We start from the raw sequence: 19,735 nt of genomic DNA, 5'->3' as shown, positions 1-19,735 counted from the left end.
GTCTCATTAACTGTGATTTTAAGCTTTGGAAATTGGAAGGCAGCTTGGGGCCATTAGCCTCCTTGAGCAGGAAAGACACCTGACAGGGCTGCAGGTACAGGACAGTATTGGAGTTCATGGGTTCCTACTGATTCTTGTTTTGCAGAGAGCAGCAGCCTGCATTCAGCCTGTGTCCATGACAGCACCGTGCACAGCCGGATCTTTCAGATCTTATACCGGAATGAAGAGGTACCCATAAATGATGCTGTGGTCTTCCGAGTTCATTTGCTCTTGGGTGGTGAAAGGGTAAGTCATGAATCTACCACCGGCCGCAAGTAGCTGTTCCCTATCATGGCTGTTCTCTCTCATTGCTAGGTAAATGGTGAAAGAAGAAGGTATGGGTTTACTCTGAAATCTGACAGAGATTAGTGCTTTTAGTGCACTCATGCACTTATTTATGTATTCGTTGTTTTACTCATTTTTTTTATTCATATATTTGCTTGTTCCTTGTAGTCTCAAGTGCAAACAGTCTCCATTGACTCATTTACTGGGTCTCTTCTTCCCTCCTCATTTGCCCAGTTGCGCATCTGTTCAGGCCCTCTGTCAATGAGTCAAGCAGCAGGTGGTTTTGAGTAACTGTTTTTTGCAGGGCTCTATGTGGGACCCTTGGGTAAGGGACAGAACCAGAGAAGGCAGCAGGAACTCTACCTTGAAAGGGTTGATAATTTTGCAGGAAAACAGATATATAAGCAAACACTTTGGTAGGTGATGTGAGAAATGATCTCTGTGGAGATGACAAAGCTGGGTTCATCAAGGCTTACACAACAGAGCTGGCTTCAGATGCACATGCTGAATTCACCAGAGAAAGAAAGAGGAAGGGCATCAAACAAGGGGAAACAGCATCATTGCAAGCCCAGAGGCCTTGGGGAGCTCGCTTTATTAGTTGGAAACTCGATTGAAAATTTCCTATTCACCAGATTAACACATTTCAAAGGAATATCTGAAGCTCAAACTTTTGATCTGCCTGCCCCAGCCTCACTGAAGTGTACCTGTTGCCACATTCGAGCTGATTTTTTTCTGCTAGAATATATCGAGAATTATATGAAAGAGTATTCCTATTTTAGGAAGATCTAATTAGAGCCCCCCTACTTGCATTCCTCATGTGGTGTGCACAACAACTCCTACTGGGCATCTATTATCTTTCTCCTCTCAGGCTTCTTGGCTTTTTGTCCACATCTTTTGTTATCTAGGTAGTGACCAGATTCCTCTTTGTGGCTAAAATTGAAAAGCTGTCACTCATTCTTTATTCATTAACCTATCTATTCTTTCAAAAATTTATTGAGAACTCACTAAGCACCTACTATGTGCTGGATATAAAATAGTGAACATGAAATATCTCTGGCATTTTGGGCTTGTTTTCTAATATTAGATCAATATATCACAATGTAATTAAATAAATCAATCATGCATATTCTATTACTGAGCCTTCTCACTGCTACATACTCAGCTTCCTAGTCTCTGAGACACACTCATGAGGGAGATAAGAGTATAGGAGTTTGCACCCTCACTGGAGGCCCCGTGAAGCTACAACTGTACCAAAAGTGGAAGAGACCTCATGACGGTCCTGCTGTGCAAGACTGGCTGTTGCCTCATGACAGATACTCAGATAGTGAGAATGTCAAGAACTCAGCACAACCTTCAACACAACCTTCACCCAAGATGATTATTCCCTGGAGAACAAGTGACAGACAGAAGAGGCCTCCCAGAGAAGCCAATGCAGAACTGAGACCCACCTGCAGAGGAAGATTCAGGCATACCATGAGCTCAGGGAGATGTCGGCTCTGGAGGAGAGCACAGTAAGGACAAAGAGCCTGAGGTGGGAATGACGTTGGGGTGTTTCAGGAAAAGCACTAAGGCTGAGGTGACTTGCACAGAGAGGGAGGGGAAAGGAGCAGGAGATGAAGATGGAGCAGGGAGGCCCAGCATTATGGGCCATGATAGGGAATGTAGGGCTTATTCTTGGGCAATAGAAATCCACTGATTTTATTAGAAGGGTGCAATGGCACAATTTTTATTTTAGAATTTTGTCATCCCTCTCCCAGTCTGCAAGCTCCACAGGACTGGATCTCTCTTTGTATCCTGAGTGCCCTAGTAGCCATAGGACTACATTGTGGATACCCAACATGGAGTGAATGACTTAGTTGTTGAATGAATGAATTTAACTTGTAATCCCTTCTTTTTAGGCCCTTTGCAAGCTATTCTTTCCAAACAGGGATGAGCATCCACCATGCGCCCTGTTTGATGGCCCTTGGCTCTCTGTATCCTGTCCAGACCAGAGTTGCCTGCTTCAATACCTCAAGGAACACACACCTCACTCATTGCAGCCTTCAGTTAACCTGACCCTGTCTCCCTTATGCCATCACAGTGACTGCAAATACTTGATCTGAAATCAAAATTTAAAAGAACAAATGAAACTCCTATTAGCCATGCTGGCTAGCTTTTGACTACTTGGCCATTTTCCCCTCTCTGCTGTCCCACCTGCTGTGTGCCCCAAGAGACTGGCTGCAAGAACTGCTCAGTCGTGTCTTTACCTTTTGGTTTCCATTGAGTTCAGCCTATGAGAGCTTCTGCAAGTGACTACGAGGAGAATGGGCCCAGACTGTTCACTCCCCAGGCTCCTTCCCTGCAGGGTCCTGGAGGGTTGGCTGTGTCCGGCGGTGTGCTGGAGCCTGCTTATATCAGCTTTTGATAGCCATGGGTACAGACCTCTTTCCAACTCCTTATTTAGCGACTTCACATTCATAGCTTGATGAAAACATTTACACCGGAGAAACTGCCAATGCTACAAATCAGTGTTTTGGTTTTTTTTATTTTAATTTTTCTTCAGAGAGCCAGTTGTTAAACCTTACCAGCATACCACTTGCTGTGTCCTTCTTCCAAAGGCCCCAGCTCCAGTCATGGAGACACACTCCATGTAGCTTTCTCTCCAGTTCTGATAACCACTGTCTCTTCTTGACTCTTCAGGCCTAGGATGATAAGGAAGTCCCGTAGTTACTAACCTTGAGAACTCAGCCATTGTTAGTTGCTTTTTTTTTTTTTTTTTTCCTGAGACAGAGTCTCCCACTGTCGCTCAGGCTGGGGTGCAGTGGCATGATCTCAGCTCACTGCAACCTCTGCCTCTTGGGTTCAAGTGATTCTCCTGTCTCAGCCTCCTGAGTAGCTGGGATTACAGCGGCCCGCCACCATGCCCAGCTAATTTTTTTTGTATTTTTAGTAGAGACAAGGTTTCACTATGTTGGCCAGGCTGGTCTTGAACTCCTGACCTCGCGATCCACCCGCCTCAGCCTCCCAAAGTGCTGGGATTACAGGTGTGAGCCACCACGCCCAGCCGTTAGTTGCTTTTTCTAAATCTTCCACACACTTTGTAAATCATCCCTTTGATAAACTGTACCTGGAGTCCTCATTTTGAGTGTATCCTCTAATTCCTTCCTGGACTCAAGTTAATACCTTTAGTTTAGGAAACAATACCGTTAGGTTGCCTAGAGTGGTAATAAACTCCCAGTTAAACAGACTGCAAGCTCAAGGTCCACTTCCCCAAATCCCAATAAGAAAACAATGCTCCATTTTTTCCCATGGGCCTTTGCCCCTGGGACATTGATCTCAAAGAGCTACCCTGGCAGAGTGCTAATGACAAACCAGTGATGGAGGCTGGGTTTGGGCATTATTCAGGTATCCTGGCCATTGCTCCATCTTAATTCCGTCAGAGAATTGTTCTTGTCCCTGACAATTTAAAGCCTTCAAGTTTGACCTTCCCAACCCTCAACCTTAGGTCATGTGAGGTTGTAGCCAGCCTTAGTTCTCAAGTTGAATGGGGAGTCTATTTCACATTACATATTGTTTTCTTCTTCCTATCAAATTTCTTTTCTCTGTAAGCTAATAAATTATTATTGTGTTGGGGGTAATCCATATGGCAGCAAACAATGTCACAGCTAATTGTTATATACAAATCAGGGATAATAAAAGTTAATTGGATATGTCTGTAAACACTGTATATTTGGAATGGATGCATTTCCAGTTAGTATCAGTCTGCTTATGACAACCAAAACACTGCTTATAGCCAGTTGGCCAGAAATTATGTTCACGGATGCACATAGACATCATTGTGAACAACAGACATTTATGAAATGCCTATTCATCAAACACATGATTCCATGTGCTATAAGAAATTCAGACATGAAAAAGATTCAGTTGTGCAGTGAAGTCACAGATAAGTACAAGAGATGATCATGGACAGAACTAATCACAAGGTGTACGAGGAGATGTTATAATAACAGTTGCAAAGACTGAGTCTGGAGGTAGTGTGTGTATTTTATTTATATACTCCGTGTAATCCCACAGAAGATTTGGGAAGGCTTACAAAATGCATAGAATAGTAAAAAGAAAAGTTAGCAATGGAATGGGGCAGAGTGGAGGAAAAATATATACAGGAAAATAAAGGCTGGGGTAAATGTATTGGACCAAAATGCACAAACACCCTCTGGATATTTGATAGTGGTGACCCATATATTTAGTGCTAAGCTCCTAGCAGGCAAAGCAAAGAAGAAGATACAATTATTAACAACAAAATGCTTGCCACTCTGAGGAAGAAGAGGAAAAGATTACCATATGAAACACATTTTATGAGCAAGATTGCATTTTCCTAGGCTTAAAAAGGAAAAGCATTTTCCAAAGTGTGATTCCTTGGTGCACCGGCATCACAGTCCCCTGGCAGTACTCATACAAAATGCAGATTCGTGAGCCCAGGCCAGACCTGGTGATTCAGACAGAGGTGGGCTTGTTTTTTTCTTTTTCTTTCTTTTTTTTTTTTTTTTTGCTGGAAGCAGAAAGGGGGCTGAGTTGATTCAGAGTTTTTTGATAAGTAGAAAAATGGGCACGATTTCCACAGTAACCAGTTGTTAAGAGCTCCTGAGACAGAAGACAGCAAGGCCCATAAAAAGCAGTAAAGTAGAAGGCAGATTTGGGAAAGAAAGCATTGTTGCTAAGGGGCTAGAAACTGGCAGGGACACAAAGCTAGAGAGGAAGGTTGAGGACACAGCACGGAGAGCCACAGAGACTCTGCCAAAGGTCATATTTTTCCTTTTTAAAGGTAGGAGTCTCCTTCAGGACAGAAGGAGGAGACCTGGCATTTAGAAAGGTCAGTCTGGCAATAATATAGAAAGTGGGGCCCAGGAGACCAAGGGCTACAGGCAGTTGCTGCTATAGTGCATGGTGTCTTGGTGAGCATCATGGCAGAGGTCATAACTGTGAATGGAAACTGTGTGAATGGAAAGGGTGAGCTGCCTGGCCACCAAGTGCAGCCCTTAGGACTGGGTTCAGGTTGAGCATTGGCAGGCATCATGTAGAGAGGAATGATAAATGGAAGTTGACTCTAAGATTTGGGCATGAAATGGGCTTGGAGTTACTGATAGTCCAGGGTAGTTGGGAGAAGAAAAGCTTCTACTGGGGAGTGAAAGGAGTTCAGGATGAGTTATAAGAACAGTCACAAGGATCTTAGCACTAACAGCAGAGGCAGTGCCCCTTTTGCGGGGGCACTAGCTGTGGGGGATCTGTTCCTGCAAGCTCGTGATTCGGCGATGGATGGATAAACATACACTGACACACAGATATTCTGCTCTGCCAGTCCAGCTGAGGGGCCCAGCGGCTTACAGGCTCCAAGCTGAGTTCTGTAAACAGTTGCGACTCAGCCCTGGTCAGTTAGTGAGGCTCATATTTATTCAGTAAGACTAATTAACGAAAGTTATGAGTAAACACCACTAGAGGGTAAAGATTAAAGGCCAGGTTCTCAGGCCTAAAGCAAACACAGTTTGTGGGTAATAAACTTCTGCTGACCCCTGAGTAGGAGGCAGTAAAGTATCCCTAGTAGGACAAAGGTTAGTCTTAAGCCCATACAAGTAAACAGGTTAGTAAGATAAACTTCCCACGTTCCTTTGTACTTGCACCCTAATCTTTCTGGATCCTGCAAAGAGACCCTGGCTGCCTTCAGCCAAGCAATCTGAAGCTACGCAAACTCTCAGGCCTTCCAAGAGAGTTTTTGACTATTACTATAACTATCTTTAATATTTTTCCCACCAGCCTGATTGAACTCCAACAAATAGCATCTTATACCTATAAGGTATGTGCTGTATGGCAGGCGCTGTGCTGATTTTTTTGTCTGGAATACCTCATTGAATTATTGCAACAACATGATGAGGTGTTTTACTACTCCTGTTTTACAGATGAGGATACAGTGACTTAGAGAAGGCGTTTATCTAAAGTCATACCACCCGGAAGTTGTAGAGCCAGGGTTTGAACCTGGGCCGTCCGAACACAAAGTCTGTGTTTGTGACAAGTGTGCAGGATGGGCACTATGTGAGGCTGATAGCGGAATGGGACCCTCATGCGGCCAGCCCCCATGGTTGAAAATGACAGCAATAATAATAGCTAACCTTTGTTGAGAATTGTCAAGTTCAATTGTGAACAAAGCCCTTTGTGTACATTTTTAAATTTTAGTTCACACGATAACAATCCTTTGCGAGCAGGTGTAATTATTTTACTCCCATTTTATGGATGAGAAAACAACAGAGAGGTTGATTGGCCCCAGGTCTCATAGATATGAAATGATAGAACTAAGAGTTGTACACATGTATCTGGATTTCAGAAGCTGCCCTCTTAGCCATCAGGCTGTGACAAAGCTCAAGATGGTAGTTAAGAATGGAGGAGAAAACAAGAGAGTCACCATTATGAGTTGAAACCAAGCAGTGAGAGAACGTCCAATCTAGAACACACACGTGACCATGGGAGAAGGCCAAAGAAATGGAGCCCTTGACAGCATCTGGGATGTGGGACTCTCACTAGCTGAGTTTGGGAAAATGCCTTTACCACAGGGAGCCTCAGTTTCCTCATGTGTAAATACAGGACAGTCTTTCCTAACTCATAGTTTTATCCACATTAAATAAAATAGTATATGTATATGATAGTTTATTACCTGCCAAATAATAACTCTTCGGTAAATGCTAGCTTCTTACATTATTTCTACTAGTTTGCAAAACTGCTTCCTGGTCGTGAGAAAATGACCCTTGAAAGGAGATGATGACTCTAATTGAGATAAGGCAGAATAAAGGAAAATCATTGTGTGTATGGTGTGTGTGTGTGTGTGTGTATGTGTGTGTGTCTTTTTGAAGGGAGGGGTAGGAAGTCAACAACCAACCATGAAATAAATGTTTAGAAAAGGCAGTGACTTCATTCTGGAATATCTTGCAAATAAGATTCATTAAAGCATTGTAAAGTCATAGCCCAGCTCAATTTAGCCACAGCTTATCCAGGAGAATGATTTCTCTCCCAGTTCCTAAGGAAATTGCAGCAAGTTTAAACTGGAGTTTACTTTGAATTTTCATTACCCAGGCAAAAGCGTGCTCAGAAGGTAGTTGGGAAGCTTACTTTGCCAGTCTCCCTTCCTGGTGACAAGAGGCTGCAATGCTTTCCTTGTGTATTTGAGGCTAGATTCATGATTATGCAAAACAAAGCTAGGAAAGGAAGTTATTTATAGCACTTGGATTCAGCAAAATGTTAACTTTTAAATGCTTTTTTTAAATAACAAATTTTAAACCCTGGAGACCTAAAGATAAATTCCATCTGTATGTCTCTCCATGAATTATACTTAACCAGGAAGACATTTCCAAAGAGATCCTTGGTTAAGAGATTTCCATCCCAGGAAGATGAGGAGATTCTTGCAAAGAAACAAAAAACAAAAAAGGTGGGGATTGGGAAAGAGCTTTATTTATTCCTCAAAGATGCATTGATACTTTCTATGCAGCAGACACTATTTCTGGAGCAAGGGATCAAGAATGAATTAAAACTAGTCTCTCTCTTAATCATACAAGGATTACTGGGGACACTACACAAGAAAATAGCCAGGGGCTTTTAGCTGCAGGCCAAATGCGTGTCAGTGAATACTGTGAATGGTGGTAGATAGGACAGCAATTACCTGATCTGAACAGTTTCCAAATGAGTTTCTAAATGCCAGCCCAGCACTCCCAAGTCCAGGGTTTGGTTTTGTTTTGTTTTGTTTTATTTTTTGTTGTTTTTTTTTTGTAGAAGCTGAAAACCCGTAATACAAATATGAAATTGCCTGAATTGTAAATGTTTGCAATTTGTTCAAAACATTTTCAAAAATACTATGGGGTCTAAACAAGACACATCAGCAGACAATACTTGGCTCACAGGCTTCCAGGTTATAACACCGCCTCCAAAATTGTAATAGGCACCGTTAAATACCAAGATAGACAAGACATGGGCTTTGTGGTTACGGCTGAAAAGGGCTTCATCCTGCCTGTGAATGAGGAGGAGACCAAGTCCTATCACAGGTGTGCAGAACTGACGCTCGGTTGACCTCTGAGTAGAGGTGGTGGCGAGATCTGGTATTTAGCAAGTAATGCCCCCTTGAGTTGGGGGTGATGTGAGAAAAAGAGAACTAGGGGTACCATCTTCCAGGGGTATATGAGAAACTGACACGAAGAATAAAGATTCCTGTGTTTAAAAAGTATGTTTTTTTTCTTAAAGCAAAGGACAAAAGCAGCCATGAGTAGGACATAAAATGCCAGTGTCTTAAAGTGACAATGGTTAAATACAATGGATTTCAAGACAAAAATGAAGAAGCTGCTTTCTTATGAAGCTGAGACGCCTGAAGAAGTGACTACTTTCCCAAACATGAGCTTCCTCCTCTGGACACGTGGGCAATGGTGCCTGCCCTGAGAGGATGCCTGAGGGTTAGAGATGACATTGCTCTGACTTAATCCCATTGCTAGCCAAGTGGGATTTCACTGCAAGTTCACTGCTCCATCCTTCCCAGAGCAGGTGCTACAGAACACTTTACTCTTGCCCCAGATGGGATTCTAGATCAAATCCAAATGAGATTCTCAAAAGCCCTGCAAAAAGGAAACTTGTTTAGCATTTTTTTTGCAAACTGACTTCTCCCAAACTGGGTATATAAATCCCTTCTATTTTTCTTTTTGTGTAATACTCTCAGATATCCTGTTCACCCAGAACTCCATGAAACATGCATGGAAATTCTGCTTTCAGCATAAATGACATTGATTTTTGGACAAGATAGTGTTTCTCTACTTTGGGAAGTAGACCAGCTAAGTATTTCATTTGGACAAGATTTGACTCCTGAAATCCCTTGGACTTTGTTTCTTTTGCAGATGGAAGACGCACTGAGTGAAGTAGATTTTCAACTCAAGGTGGATCTGCACTTTACGGACAGTGAACAGCAGTGAGTGTCATGGAAATTATTGAATTGTAGTAGCACAGTGCTCTCCTCCCCTCTTCCCCACTCTTGGGATAGCCTCATAGCCATGAACCTCAGAATATCTCTCAGATCAGCATCTCCTGATAAGCTGCAATGTCCCTGACTCAGGGGTGCGGGCTAAGAAAGTTTGTGTGGTCATTTCAAACCACATACATTTTAGGCAGGCAGCTCAAATGCATACACAGAAATCTCATAACTTGTTGGCTTTACTAACTGGCACTTTCTCATGTCTGACACCTTCACACATCTTACAATGTGATAGTAATTGGGGGTTTTAGATTAATGACCCTATGAGGCTACAAATGGCAAATCCCCTTCTGAGTCAAAGGAGATTCTTCCAGGATTCTACATCTTTGTGCGACATATCTGCTATTATGTTTCAACTCTGAAACTTGAAACTTCATTTATCTATAACCTGCTCATTAAATGCAGGAGGCAACTTTCTTCTTTCTTGGAACTGCTTTCTTTTAGCTTGTTCTGTGGCCTCTTCTTCCTACCCTGGGCTGAGCTGTCAGGCCAACTAAGCTGGGATATTTCAGCTAATAAGTAAGTCATCCTTTTTTAGGTATGAAAAGTCCAGTGAAGTATAATACCAGAACTCTAAACCTCATCCATTGTATAACTTCTTTCTGTTGCCTCCTTTCTCTACCTCACCTCCAGATCCAGGCTTTCCTAGGGTAGAAAACTCCCAGTGTAGGAACAGGGCATGGTAGGGGGCTTCATATCCCCCCTTTCTTTCCCACTGCAGTTTGCAGGCTTTGCAGGGTCAGGCACAGTAAGGAGGGAAACAGTGGAGGAAAGGGCAGGGGTTCATTTGTAAGTACGATTGTCATATGGTAAACGCTGAACTGCCCTTAGGATGTTCTTGTGAATTCCTTAGAAAGAGACTTCTTAGGTACCCCCTGGCCAGAAGACAGTCACCCAGCCCCATCCCTGCAGTTATCTGATGTAGTGATGCCTCACAAGAGGCTGGGTGACTCATTCCTTGCAGTTAGCTCTTTGGGGGTGGATACTTTTCCAAAGCACACACATCTGGCCCATGGGAAATGGACACGGACACTTTAACCCTCATTCCACATATGTGCAGAACCTCCTCTGCCAAGCCTGCTCGTTCCTGTTTAGACCAATCCAGCCACCCTCAGCTTCTCTCCTGATGGCCTTTGCAGAATGAGTTGAGCACCAGGAACTGCATTCCCACTGTTCTAGGGGAGACAGGGCGATCTCCCTGGAAGACCTCCTCCCTTGGCTTAGGCAAAGGGAGGAAATCTCCTTCTTTCTCTGTTAGCAGAATCTCAGCACACACTGACCACTGTCTGCAAATTAAAGTCAATTCTCACTTCTGGTTTCTGTAACCTCTCCAATAAATGTTTCCCCTTTTCCTTTGGAGAATGGGGAATTGGGAAGCTGATGAGCCAATGCTGGCAGAACTGTTCCCTTTATCCCTTCAAAGTTCAGACTTGGCCAGGGGCAATGGCTCATGCCTGTTATCCCAGCACTTTGGCAGGCTGAGGTGGAAAGATTGCTTGAGCCCAGGAGTTCAAGGTTACAGTGTGTCCTGATTGTACCACTGCACTCCAGCCTGGGTGACAGAGCAAGACTGTGTCTCAAAAAAAAAAAAAAAAAAAAAAAAAGGTCAGATTTCTTCTCAGAACTTCTTCCCCTTCTCAAGAACTGTCCTGTCTCTGAAATCTGTCTAATCCATTATGGGACTGTTCATAACATGGGGAGCTGAGTCCAAGGGGATTTGAACCAAAGATGGATGTCTACTGAAGTGTCAGGGACTTGATCATGTATGGGAATTGAGAAGGGGCATCCGCTGATGTCTTGCCTGGTACCTGGGCTGGCAGGAGTATCTACCTTGTTCGTGCCACAGTCTGGGTTCAACTTCACAGATGCCTCACTTTTGTCTCTATCTGGAACCCAGTCCTCTGGCTACCTGCTTTTCTCATTACATCTGCTTTCTCCTTAGCAGGATAGTGTAGAGACTTGAGGAATCCTACCTGCTTCATCCCATTGCCAGGACTTGTTCTAGCACCATACTGAACTCAGAAGCCCTAAAAGAGGCTGGCCTTCTTCCCAAGCTATAAACTCAGAAGTAAAGCCCTGACTTTATTGTACTCCTATTTTCCCCTAACCATCTGGGGTTTCTGTCATTAACGCCTCCATTAACCCACCCCGCCCTATCACTCTGTTCCACTTCCTTCCAAGACATTCATTCATAGCTTTATGGTAGACATTTCCAATTCATCACAGAACCCTGCTGCTAACTCCAAGCTCAGCCTAGAAATCAGCCTCCAACCTGCCCTCCATGTGATAAGTCACAGTGTATACAGTACATGAGACCTTCTGTTCAACAAAACAGTAGTTAATGGAGAGCCTTTATACAGGAGATTGGTTTATTCAAAGTGTGTAAAACTCAACAACTATAAAACATTGGAGAAGTCCCCACACTTTCATAAATCTCAGTAGTTTCAGTTACAAAATAGATATCATTATAGAATACATACCTCATAGGTCTGTCTGATGATTAAGAGAGACAATATATGTAATAGGCCAAGTACGCAATCTGATGAATAAATGTCTTCTTCCTCTTTATGGCTTCCTAGTTGGAAGTGAGGCCAGGCTTCAATGTGTTGCTTCCTCTCCTGAGCACTTAATAATAATCAGAGCAAGGGATTTCATGAACTATAAGATTAGCTAAGAGGAACAGGAAGCCAGAGGCTGGGAAAGATTGAAAATGCCACATTTTTTAATTTTCATAAATTGAGTTTAAGGATGACAAGGCATCTGTGGCATATCCTGGGGTGGACATTAGGCTCTGAAACATGACCAAATCATCTGGCCTCTTTAGCATCAGGTAAGTCTGGGTGGGAACAAAATAGAGAAGCAGAGCCTCTCATATGAGGGACGGAAGAGCTTGTGAAATTTGTCTTGTCTGGCGGCTCTCAATGCAGGCAGGAGGATTCTGACCCCTGGAGACATGTGGCCATGCCCAGAGACATGTTTGGTTGTCACAGCTCGGGAGGATGCTTGAGGGGAGATGTGAGCACAATAAGGGCGGGGCTTCACTTCTGACTTTATAGATCAGAAAGAAGGGCAACCTCTTCTAGGGCCTTAGAACAAGTCCCAGGGATGGTGTGAAGCAGACAGGATTGTCACACTTAGATATTGCCATCTAGTGAGTAAAGGCCAGAGATGCTGCTTCACATCGTAGAGTGCACAAATCAGCAGTGCCCCCTCCCACCACAGGAAAGCGTGATTCAGTCCCCAAAGTCAATGTTATGAGGTGAGAAACCCTGCTTTATCCTAACCTCATATTTGTACTTGTTACTCTGCAAAGACCCATCAGAACCTGTTTGCACAGGGATGGGGAGCTCACTCCTTCACGTCATGGCCCATTCTGCCCTGAATAGTTCTGCTGATCAGGAAATTCTTCTTTATTTCAAGGAACAATTCATCCCTGTTCATCTGCCCTCAGTAGACTTCAGTTTTATTTCTTGTGACCACCCAGACAAATCCCAAGTCTGGATGGCAGTTTAGAAAAGAAGCCTTCTTGGCCAGGCAAGGTGGCTCGCACCTGTAATCCCAGCCCTTTGGGAGGCCAAGGCAGGAGGATCACTTGAGGTTAGGAATTCGAGACCAGCCTGCCCAACATGGTGAAACCCCATCTCTACTGAAAAATACAAAAATTAGCTGGGCGTGGTGGTGCACACTTGTAATCCCAGCTACTTGGGGAGGGTGAGGTGGGACAATTGCTTGAACCCAGGAGGCAGAGGTTGCAGTGAGCCGAGATTATGCCACTGCACTCCAGCCTGGCAGCCTGGGTGACAGAGTGAGACTCCATCTCCAAAAACTAAAACAGAAACCTTGTTTATATCATCTCCAGGTTAAATACTAGGGCTCTTTCTGTGTGTGTTTTTTGTTTGTTTAATTTTTTTGTTTGCTTTATTTCCCTTATAAGAACCCAGACACTCTCCTATCAGTGCAGTCAAGTTTATCACCATCATTTCAGAGCTTAGAGACCTCCCTGCACCACCACCAGGACCTAAGTTTTAGCTCCATTTTGGATACATCTATTTCAGAGCACAGGAGAGCTACCACCTCTCCATTCTTAATTCTTTACTCTTACTAATGTGGCTTAAATTCTTGTTAACATTTTTGCCATCTTTGCTACACTGACATGTATTTAACCTCCTGTTGTTCAAGCCCTAGGGATATATCTGTGATTCTTAGGAACCTGTGTCTGACTGGATTCAAAGCAATAGTGAGCAGTAACTCAGAAACAACTGTGAATCAGGAAGACCTGGTCCAAGATTACATTTTTGCCTTATGGCTTTGATTAACTCTTGTTGGCTTTACTTCCTTTTCTACAAACAGAATAATGCCAATAAATACCTCCTGTGATTGCCATACAGAGTAAAGGGGAAAGTACCATGTTCAGTTCATAATAAGCTCTCAACAAATTGTAGCCTGAATTAAAAAGAATGTAAATGTTAACACCTTGCTGAGATTCATGGCCTAGACCCTTCACCCTCTCCCCGACAGGTTTCTTTCTGGTACCAGGGGACCATTATTCATATTCAATCTATGGAGTCACCCTGAGCTCTAAAAATTTAGCTGGCTCTTTCACTTGGCCTTTGTTTGCACATGAGGAACAAGGGTTTCAAGGAAGCAAAGCCTATGGTGTTGGGTCTTAAGAGACTGCTCCCTTCATCTCGCCCTTTCTGTGCTTCATTTCCTTATCTATGGATGGAGGACAAGCATTTCCTCTCTGCTCTTCTCATGAAAGATGCTCCTTCCAGGTTTCCCTTGTGGTCTGCTTCAGAGAAATTTGCCCAGCCCAAATGACTGGTTCTCAGGATTTGAGATTAGCACTGGGTCCTCCTGGGGAACATGGCCCCAGGTTGTATTTAGGCAACAACCAATCTTCTTTTAATCACCAAAGATGCTGTTGGGTCGTGTGCCAGTTGGTTTAATCTCTTAGACTCAGATACATGTCAGTTACAAAATATTGGAGCAGACATTGGGGAATCCTTGATGAAACTAGTCAGACTATTTAAGCATTGTGCTTTGGGAGTCATTCATTCTTTTGTTCGTTCAGTCAGTCAGTTGTTCATTTTAATTCGTATTTATATTCTCAATACCTGCCAGATACTAGGCTAGGTATTGGGACTATAAAGACGCATTAGTCATAGTCCCTTAAGAGGTAGGAATCTGTTAGAAAACACAGGCTCACACAGTCAGTGCAGCGTTATGAGGAGAGCACTGGACATCTGGGCATCTGTGGGGGAAATAAAGAAGTGGAAAAAGTAGGAGCCTTCAATGTTGAAGAGTCTTTAAAAGCTAGTCTGGGCTTCTTATCCATCACTGACACATGAACTTGACGTCCGTGACAGTGGAGCATGTCACCAGATCTGTTGTGTAGCAGCTGTGTGATATCTAGTGATACCTGTGAGGCATGGTTTTCTCATCTGCCAATGGTGGGAAAAATGATTTCTACCAGGCAGAGCATTTGCAGGATTGAACGAGATGATGTATGCATGGTGCTTGGCCCATGGAGAGGCTTAATACAGACATGCTAGGAGGACAGCAGGGGCAACCCACCATTTCTCACGTGAGCTCACATGCTTGCCTTCTAGGTTGAGGGATGTGGCTGGGGCACCGATGGTCAGCAGCCGAACACTTGGCCTGCACTTCCACCCCCGGAATGGTCTGCACCACCAGGTCCCGGTCATGTTCGACTATTTCCACCTGTCTGTGATCTCGGTGACCGTCCATGCTGCCCTGGTGGCTCTGCAGCAGCCATTGATCAGGTATGAAGTTCAGAGGCAGCCCTGATATGTGGGAGCCACCTTCCATTGCAGGTGTGGTAGAGGGGCAGGGAGTTTTCCAGGAGAGATCAGCACATGCAAGGGAGTTTCTCTAAGGCTGCAGGTTTAAGCTTTGGGCCTCACTGAGGAGCATGCGAGAGAGGAAGGAGGAGGTCCCAAAGGGAGACTGGTGTGGAACCCGGAAGTCGAAAACCTGCAAACTATGGCTTACACCAGGAAGACTTGGAGTCTGGCTTCACATTTTTCTAACTGTGCCTTCTTTGAGAAGTCATCTAATGTTCCTGAGCCACATAATCCTCTATGACAGGAACACTAATGTGTGTCCCATCTACGTAAGATTTTAGTGAATCTCAAATGAAGATCATACCAGGCACATGTTAGGGGCTTAGTTTTCTTTTTCTTCCCCAAGTTGTTATTTGTTCCAATGTAGAAGGTTCATTCATTTGTTTATTTGTTTATTTACTTATATGAGATGGAGTCTTGCTCTTGTTGCCCAGGCTGGAGTACAATGGCACCACCTCGGCTTGCTGCAACCTCTGGTTCCTGGGTTTAAGCAATTCTCCTACCTCAGCCTCCCGAGTGGCTGGGATTACAGGCACCCACCACCACGCCCAGCTAATTTTTGTATTTTTAGTAGAGACGGGGTTTCACCATGTTGGCCAGGCTGGTCTCAAACTCCTGACCTCAGGTGATCCACCCTCCTTGGCTTCTCAAAGTGCTGGGATTACAGGCGTGAGCCACCACACCCAGCCCGTTCATATGGTTTGGTTCTTCCCTTCAGTGAATTTTCCCAGAACATGTTCCAGATCATGTGAAGCACTGAGGTTCTATGAATGCCCCAAGTAGAGGGACAGAACTGACAGCATCTAGCATATTGTACCATGCTCACCTGTCTTCATATCTACTCCCAGCATGACCAGATAGGTGCATGAAATAATTTCAAAACATTACACATGCACATGGGCAAAAGTTCCATGTGTGCAATGTTTATGCATAGAATGTTGCAGCATGGTGTTTCCAAAAGGGATCTTTCCTGATTTCCCTTTTCTGAATGGCTTCTCAGTGCTGACAGTTTAAGTGCATGTACAGGAGACTAGAATTTTCACTACGTTTGCTGTTCTTGTCCTGAAGCCCCTGTTCTCTGCTGGGGTCAGAGAGTAGGAAATTAGTTACCCAATCTGACCCATGCCACGTGACCAGGAGCTGCTGCCCCTGGAGGTGTGATCCAGTGACCACGCCCATCTGCTGGTTCCTTTCCTGGCTCCATTATTCTTTTATTCAATGGGTATTTACTGGGGGCCTGCTGTGCTCTAGGGAAAGTGTAAGTGAATATGCAGTACATTCTACTACGGAATATAAAAATACTTTGGAATAGATCTTTCCCTCAGTGAGTTCACAGTCCAGTGAAGTGGGCCCATTCGCATATATGAAATTATAATATGGTAAATGCTGTTGTGGTAGAGTTTGGTAGAAAATGTTACAAGATTCACAGTTATAGAAACAAAGGACAGCAGACCTGACCTTGGGAAGTGACAGGAGACATAGAATCAAGAAAGCAACAGAGAGTGCTATCATCCTGTGAAGAATATTCCCACAGGATATTCCCTAGCTGCTAATGCACTCCAAGGCTTGGCAAATCACAGCTTCAACACAGAGTTAAGGGCATGATCTGTCTGCCCTCTGCGAGGTGAGGCTAGTGAGGTCAGGTCCTGGGATTAGCAGGCTGTCACTGCTGAAGATGAGGCAAGAGAAGGTGACAGACAGCCTGGGGTAGGAAAGGCAGAGCTTCCTGCAGCGGATTCTGGGGCCCTAGGATCAAATTGTTCTTTCATCGGCTGGAGTCAAGACCATCTTATCATCTAGCCCTACCACTTACTTTTTGGGGATCCTTGGATAAGTCACCTAACTTTTCTAGCATCTGTTTCAACATATAAGTCAATGAATGAGTCAAAGGAATTTTCATTTATTTTATTTTACTTTTATTGTTTTATTTTTTTTTGAGACAGCATCTCACTCTGTCTGTCACCCAGGCTAGAGTGCAGTGATGCAAATTCAGCTCACTGCAACCTCTGCCAACTGGGCTCAAGTGATCCTCCTGCCTCAGCTACCCAAGTAGCTGGGACTACAGGCAGGAGCCGTCATGCTTGGCTAATTTTTGTATTTTTTGTAGAGACAGGGTTTCACCAAGTTGCTCATACTGGTCTCAAATTCCTGAGGTCAAGCAATCCACCCACCTCAGCCTCCCAAAGTACTAGGATTATAGGTGTGAGCCACTGCACCCAGCCGAAATTTTTTAAAAATGAGATGTGATACTAACCCGACAGGGATGATGAGGAGGTGCAATGGGGTGAGGTATATAGTGCTGCATGTGGTGAAAACATGCTTGCTTCAAGGTGGGTGTCACTAAGCTTTAGCCACTTCTAGAGAGGCCATGTCTGGAAGCTCTGAGATAAATCAAGTCTGGCATCATTAAAGTCTCAGAGTGTGGCAGAAACACATATAGACCAAACTGTAATTCTGAGCAATACCTGTTAAGCAAGGGATGTGGGAACCCAGTGTAGGGTAGGAATTAAAGGGATGGTTTTTAGGATTAGATAAACCCATGTTGCAAATCTGAGCCCCCTGCTTGTTAACTCCGTTAGCTTGAGCATGTGAGTTTCAGTTTCGGTACATACCAGAAAGCTTTTAGAATGATTAAATGAGACAGCACATGTAAAACCTTTGGCCATTCATTCAGTCGATTTTTATTTAGCACCTCCCATATTCCAAGCCCTCACCTAGGCCTCATGTCTAGCACATAATAAGCATGTAGTGCATGGTATGTAATTGTTAGCATGGGAAAGAAGCAATTCTACTTCAGGGACATGAGAGAAATCTTTCTAGAAGAAACAGCCTTTGTGCTACATCCAGAGGATAAGAGACTGTGACAGTGAAAAGTGAATTTGGGATGGTAAATTGGAGTTATAGTTTAATACAGTAATTAATGACACATTAAGGAATTGAGAATTTGTTTATTGTATAAAAAGGAGGCACTGAAGGTTTTGAGCAGTAGAGTTACCTGGTAAGATCTATGTTTTGTAAAGACTCCAGCAGCTTTGAGTTGGTTAGACTGGAAGTTACATCAGATTGGAGGCCGGTTTGGTGATGCAAAGTGTTTATGCCAACCGAAAGGGCAGAGAGCAGGTGTATTAGTCTGTTCTCACTCTGCTATGAAGAAATAACTGACAGTGGGTAATGTATAAAGGAAAGAGGTTTAACTGACTCACAGTTCCACAGGGCTGGGGAGGCCTCAGGAAACATACAGTCATGGTGGAAGTGGAAGTAAACACGTCCTTCTTCACATGGCAGCATCAAAGAGAAGTGCTGAGCAAAAGGATAAAAGGCCCTTATAAAACCATCAGATCTTGTGAGCACTCACTCACTATCACAAGAACAGCATGGAGGTAACTGCCCTCATGATTGAGTTACCTCCCACCAGATCCCTCCCACCACATGTGAGGATTATGAGAACTACAATTCAAGATGAGCTTTGGGTAGAGACATAGCCAAACCATATCATTCCACCCCAATCCTTCCCAAATCTCATGTCCTTGCGTTTCAAAACACAATCATGCCTTTCCAACAGTCCCCCAAAGTCTTAATTCATTCCAGCATTAACCCAAAAGTCCAAGTCCAAAGTTTCATCTGAGACAAGGCAAGTCCCTTCTGCCTATGAGCCTGCAAAATAAAAAGCAAGTTAGTTATTTCCTAGATACATTGGGGGTACAGGCATTGGGTAAATACAGCTGTTCCAAATGGGAGAAGTTGGCCAAAACAAAGGGGCTACAGGCCCCATGCAAGTCCAAAATCTAATAAGGCAGTAATTAAATCTTAAAGCTCTGAAATAATCCCCTTTGACTCCATGTCTCACATCCAGGTCATGCTGATGCAAGAGGTGGGCTCCCATGGCCTTGGGTAGCTGTGCCCCTTGACTTTGGAGGGTGCAGTCCCCTCTACTGGCTGCTTTCATGGGCTGATGTTGAGTGTGGCTTTTCCAGGTGCATGGTGCAAGCTATTGGTGGATCTACCATTCTGGAGTCTGGGGGATGGTGGCCCTCTTCTCATAGCTCCATTAGGCAGTGTCCCAGTGGGGACTCTGTGTGGGGGTTCTGACCCTATATTTCCCTTCTGCACTGCCCTAGCCGAGATTCTCCATGAGGGGTCTGCTCCTGCAGCAAACTTCTGCCTGGACATCTAGGAGTTTCCATATAGCCTCTGAAATCTAGGTGGAGATTCCCAAACCTCAATTCTTGACTTCTGTGCACCTGCAGGCTCAACATCAAGTGGAGGCTGCCAAGGCTTGAGGCTTGCACCCTCTGAAGCCATGGGCTGAGCTATACCTTGGCCCCTTTTAGCCATAACTGGAGCAGCTGGAACACAGGGCACTAAGTCCCTAGGCTGTGCACAGCAAGAGGGCCCTGGTCCCAGGCCCTCAAAACCATTCTTTCTTCCTGGGCCTCTGGGCCTGTGATGGGAGGGGCTTCCATGAAGGTCTCTGACATGCCCTGGAGACATTTTCCCCATTTCCTTGGTGATTAAC

General features: G+C 44.2%; 1 protein-coding gene across 4 annotated transcripts in view; it reads left to right on the top strand.

The window, feature by feature from the left end:
- FAM135B (family with sequence similarity 135 member B) overlaps positions 1-19,735 on the top strand; it is a 376,201-nt gene that overhangs the window by 234,744 nt on the left and 121,722 nt on the right. For all 4 annotated transcript variants that reach the window (XM_034966641.3, XM_034966642.3, XM_008960143.5 and 1 more), the window contains exons 4-6: positions 146-285; positions 9,219-9,289; positions 14,965-15,138. In XM_034966641.3, coding sequence (XP_034822532.1) covers positions 146-285; positions 9,219-9,289; positions 14,965-15,138 — 385 coding nt within the window. The remainder of the gene's footprint in view (positions 1-145; positions 286-9,218; positions 9,290-14,964; positions 15,139-19,735) is intronic.

Source organism: Pan paniscus, chromosome 7 (assembly GCF_029289425.2).
Source record: "Pan paniscus chromosome 7, NHGRI_mPanPan1-v2.0_pri, whole genome shotgun sequence".
Taxonomy (NCBI): domain Eukaryota; kingdom Metazoa; phylum Chordata; class Mammalia; order Primates; family Hominidae; genus Pan; species Pan paniscus.
The sequence above is the reverse complement of the archived record's forward strand: the minus strand, read 5'-3'. Positions and strand labels throughout refer to the sequence as shown.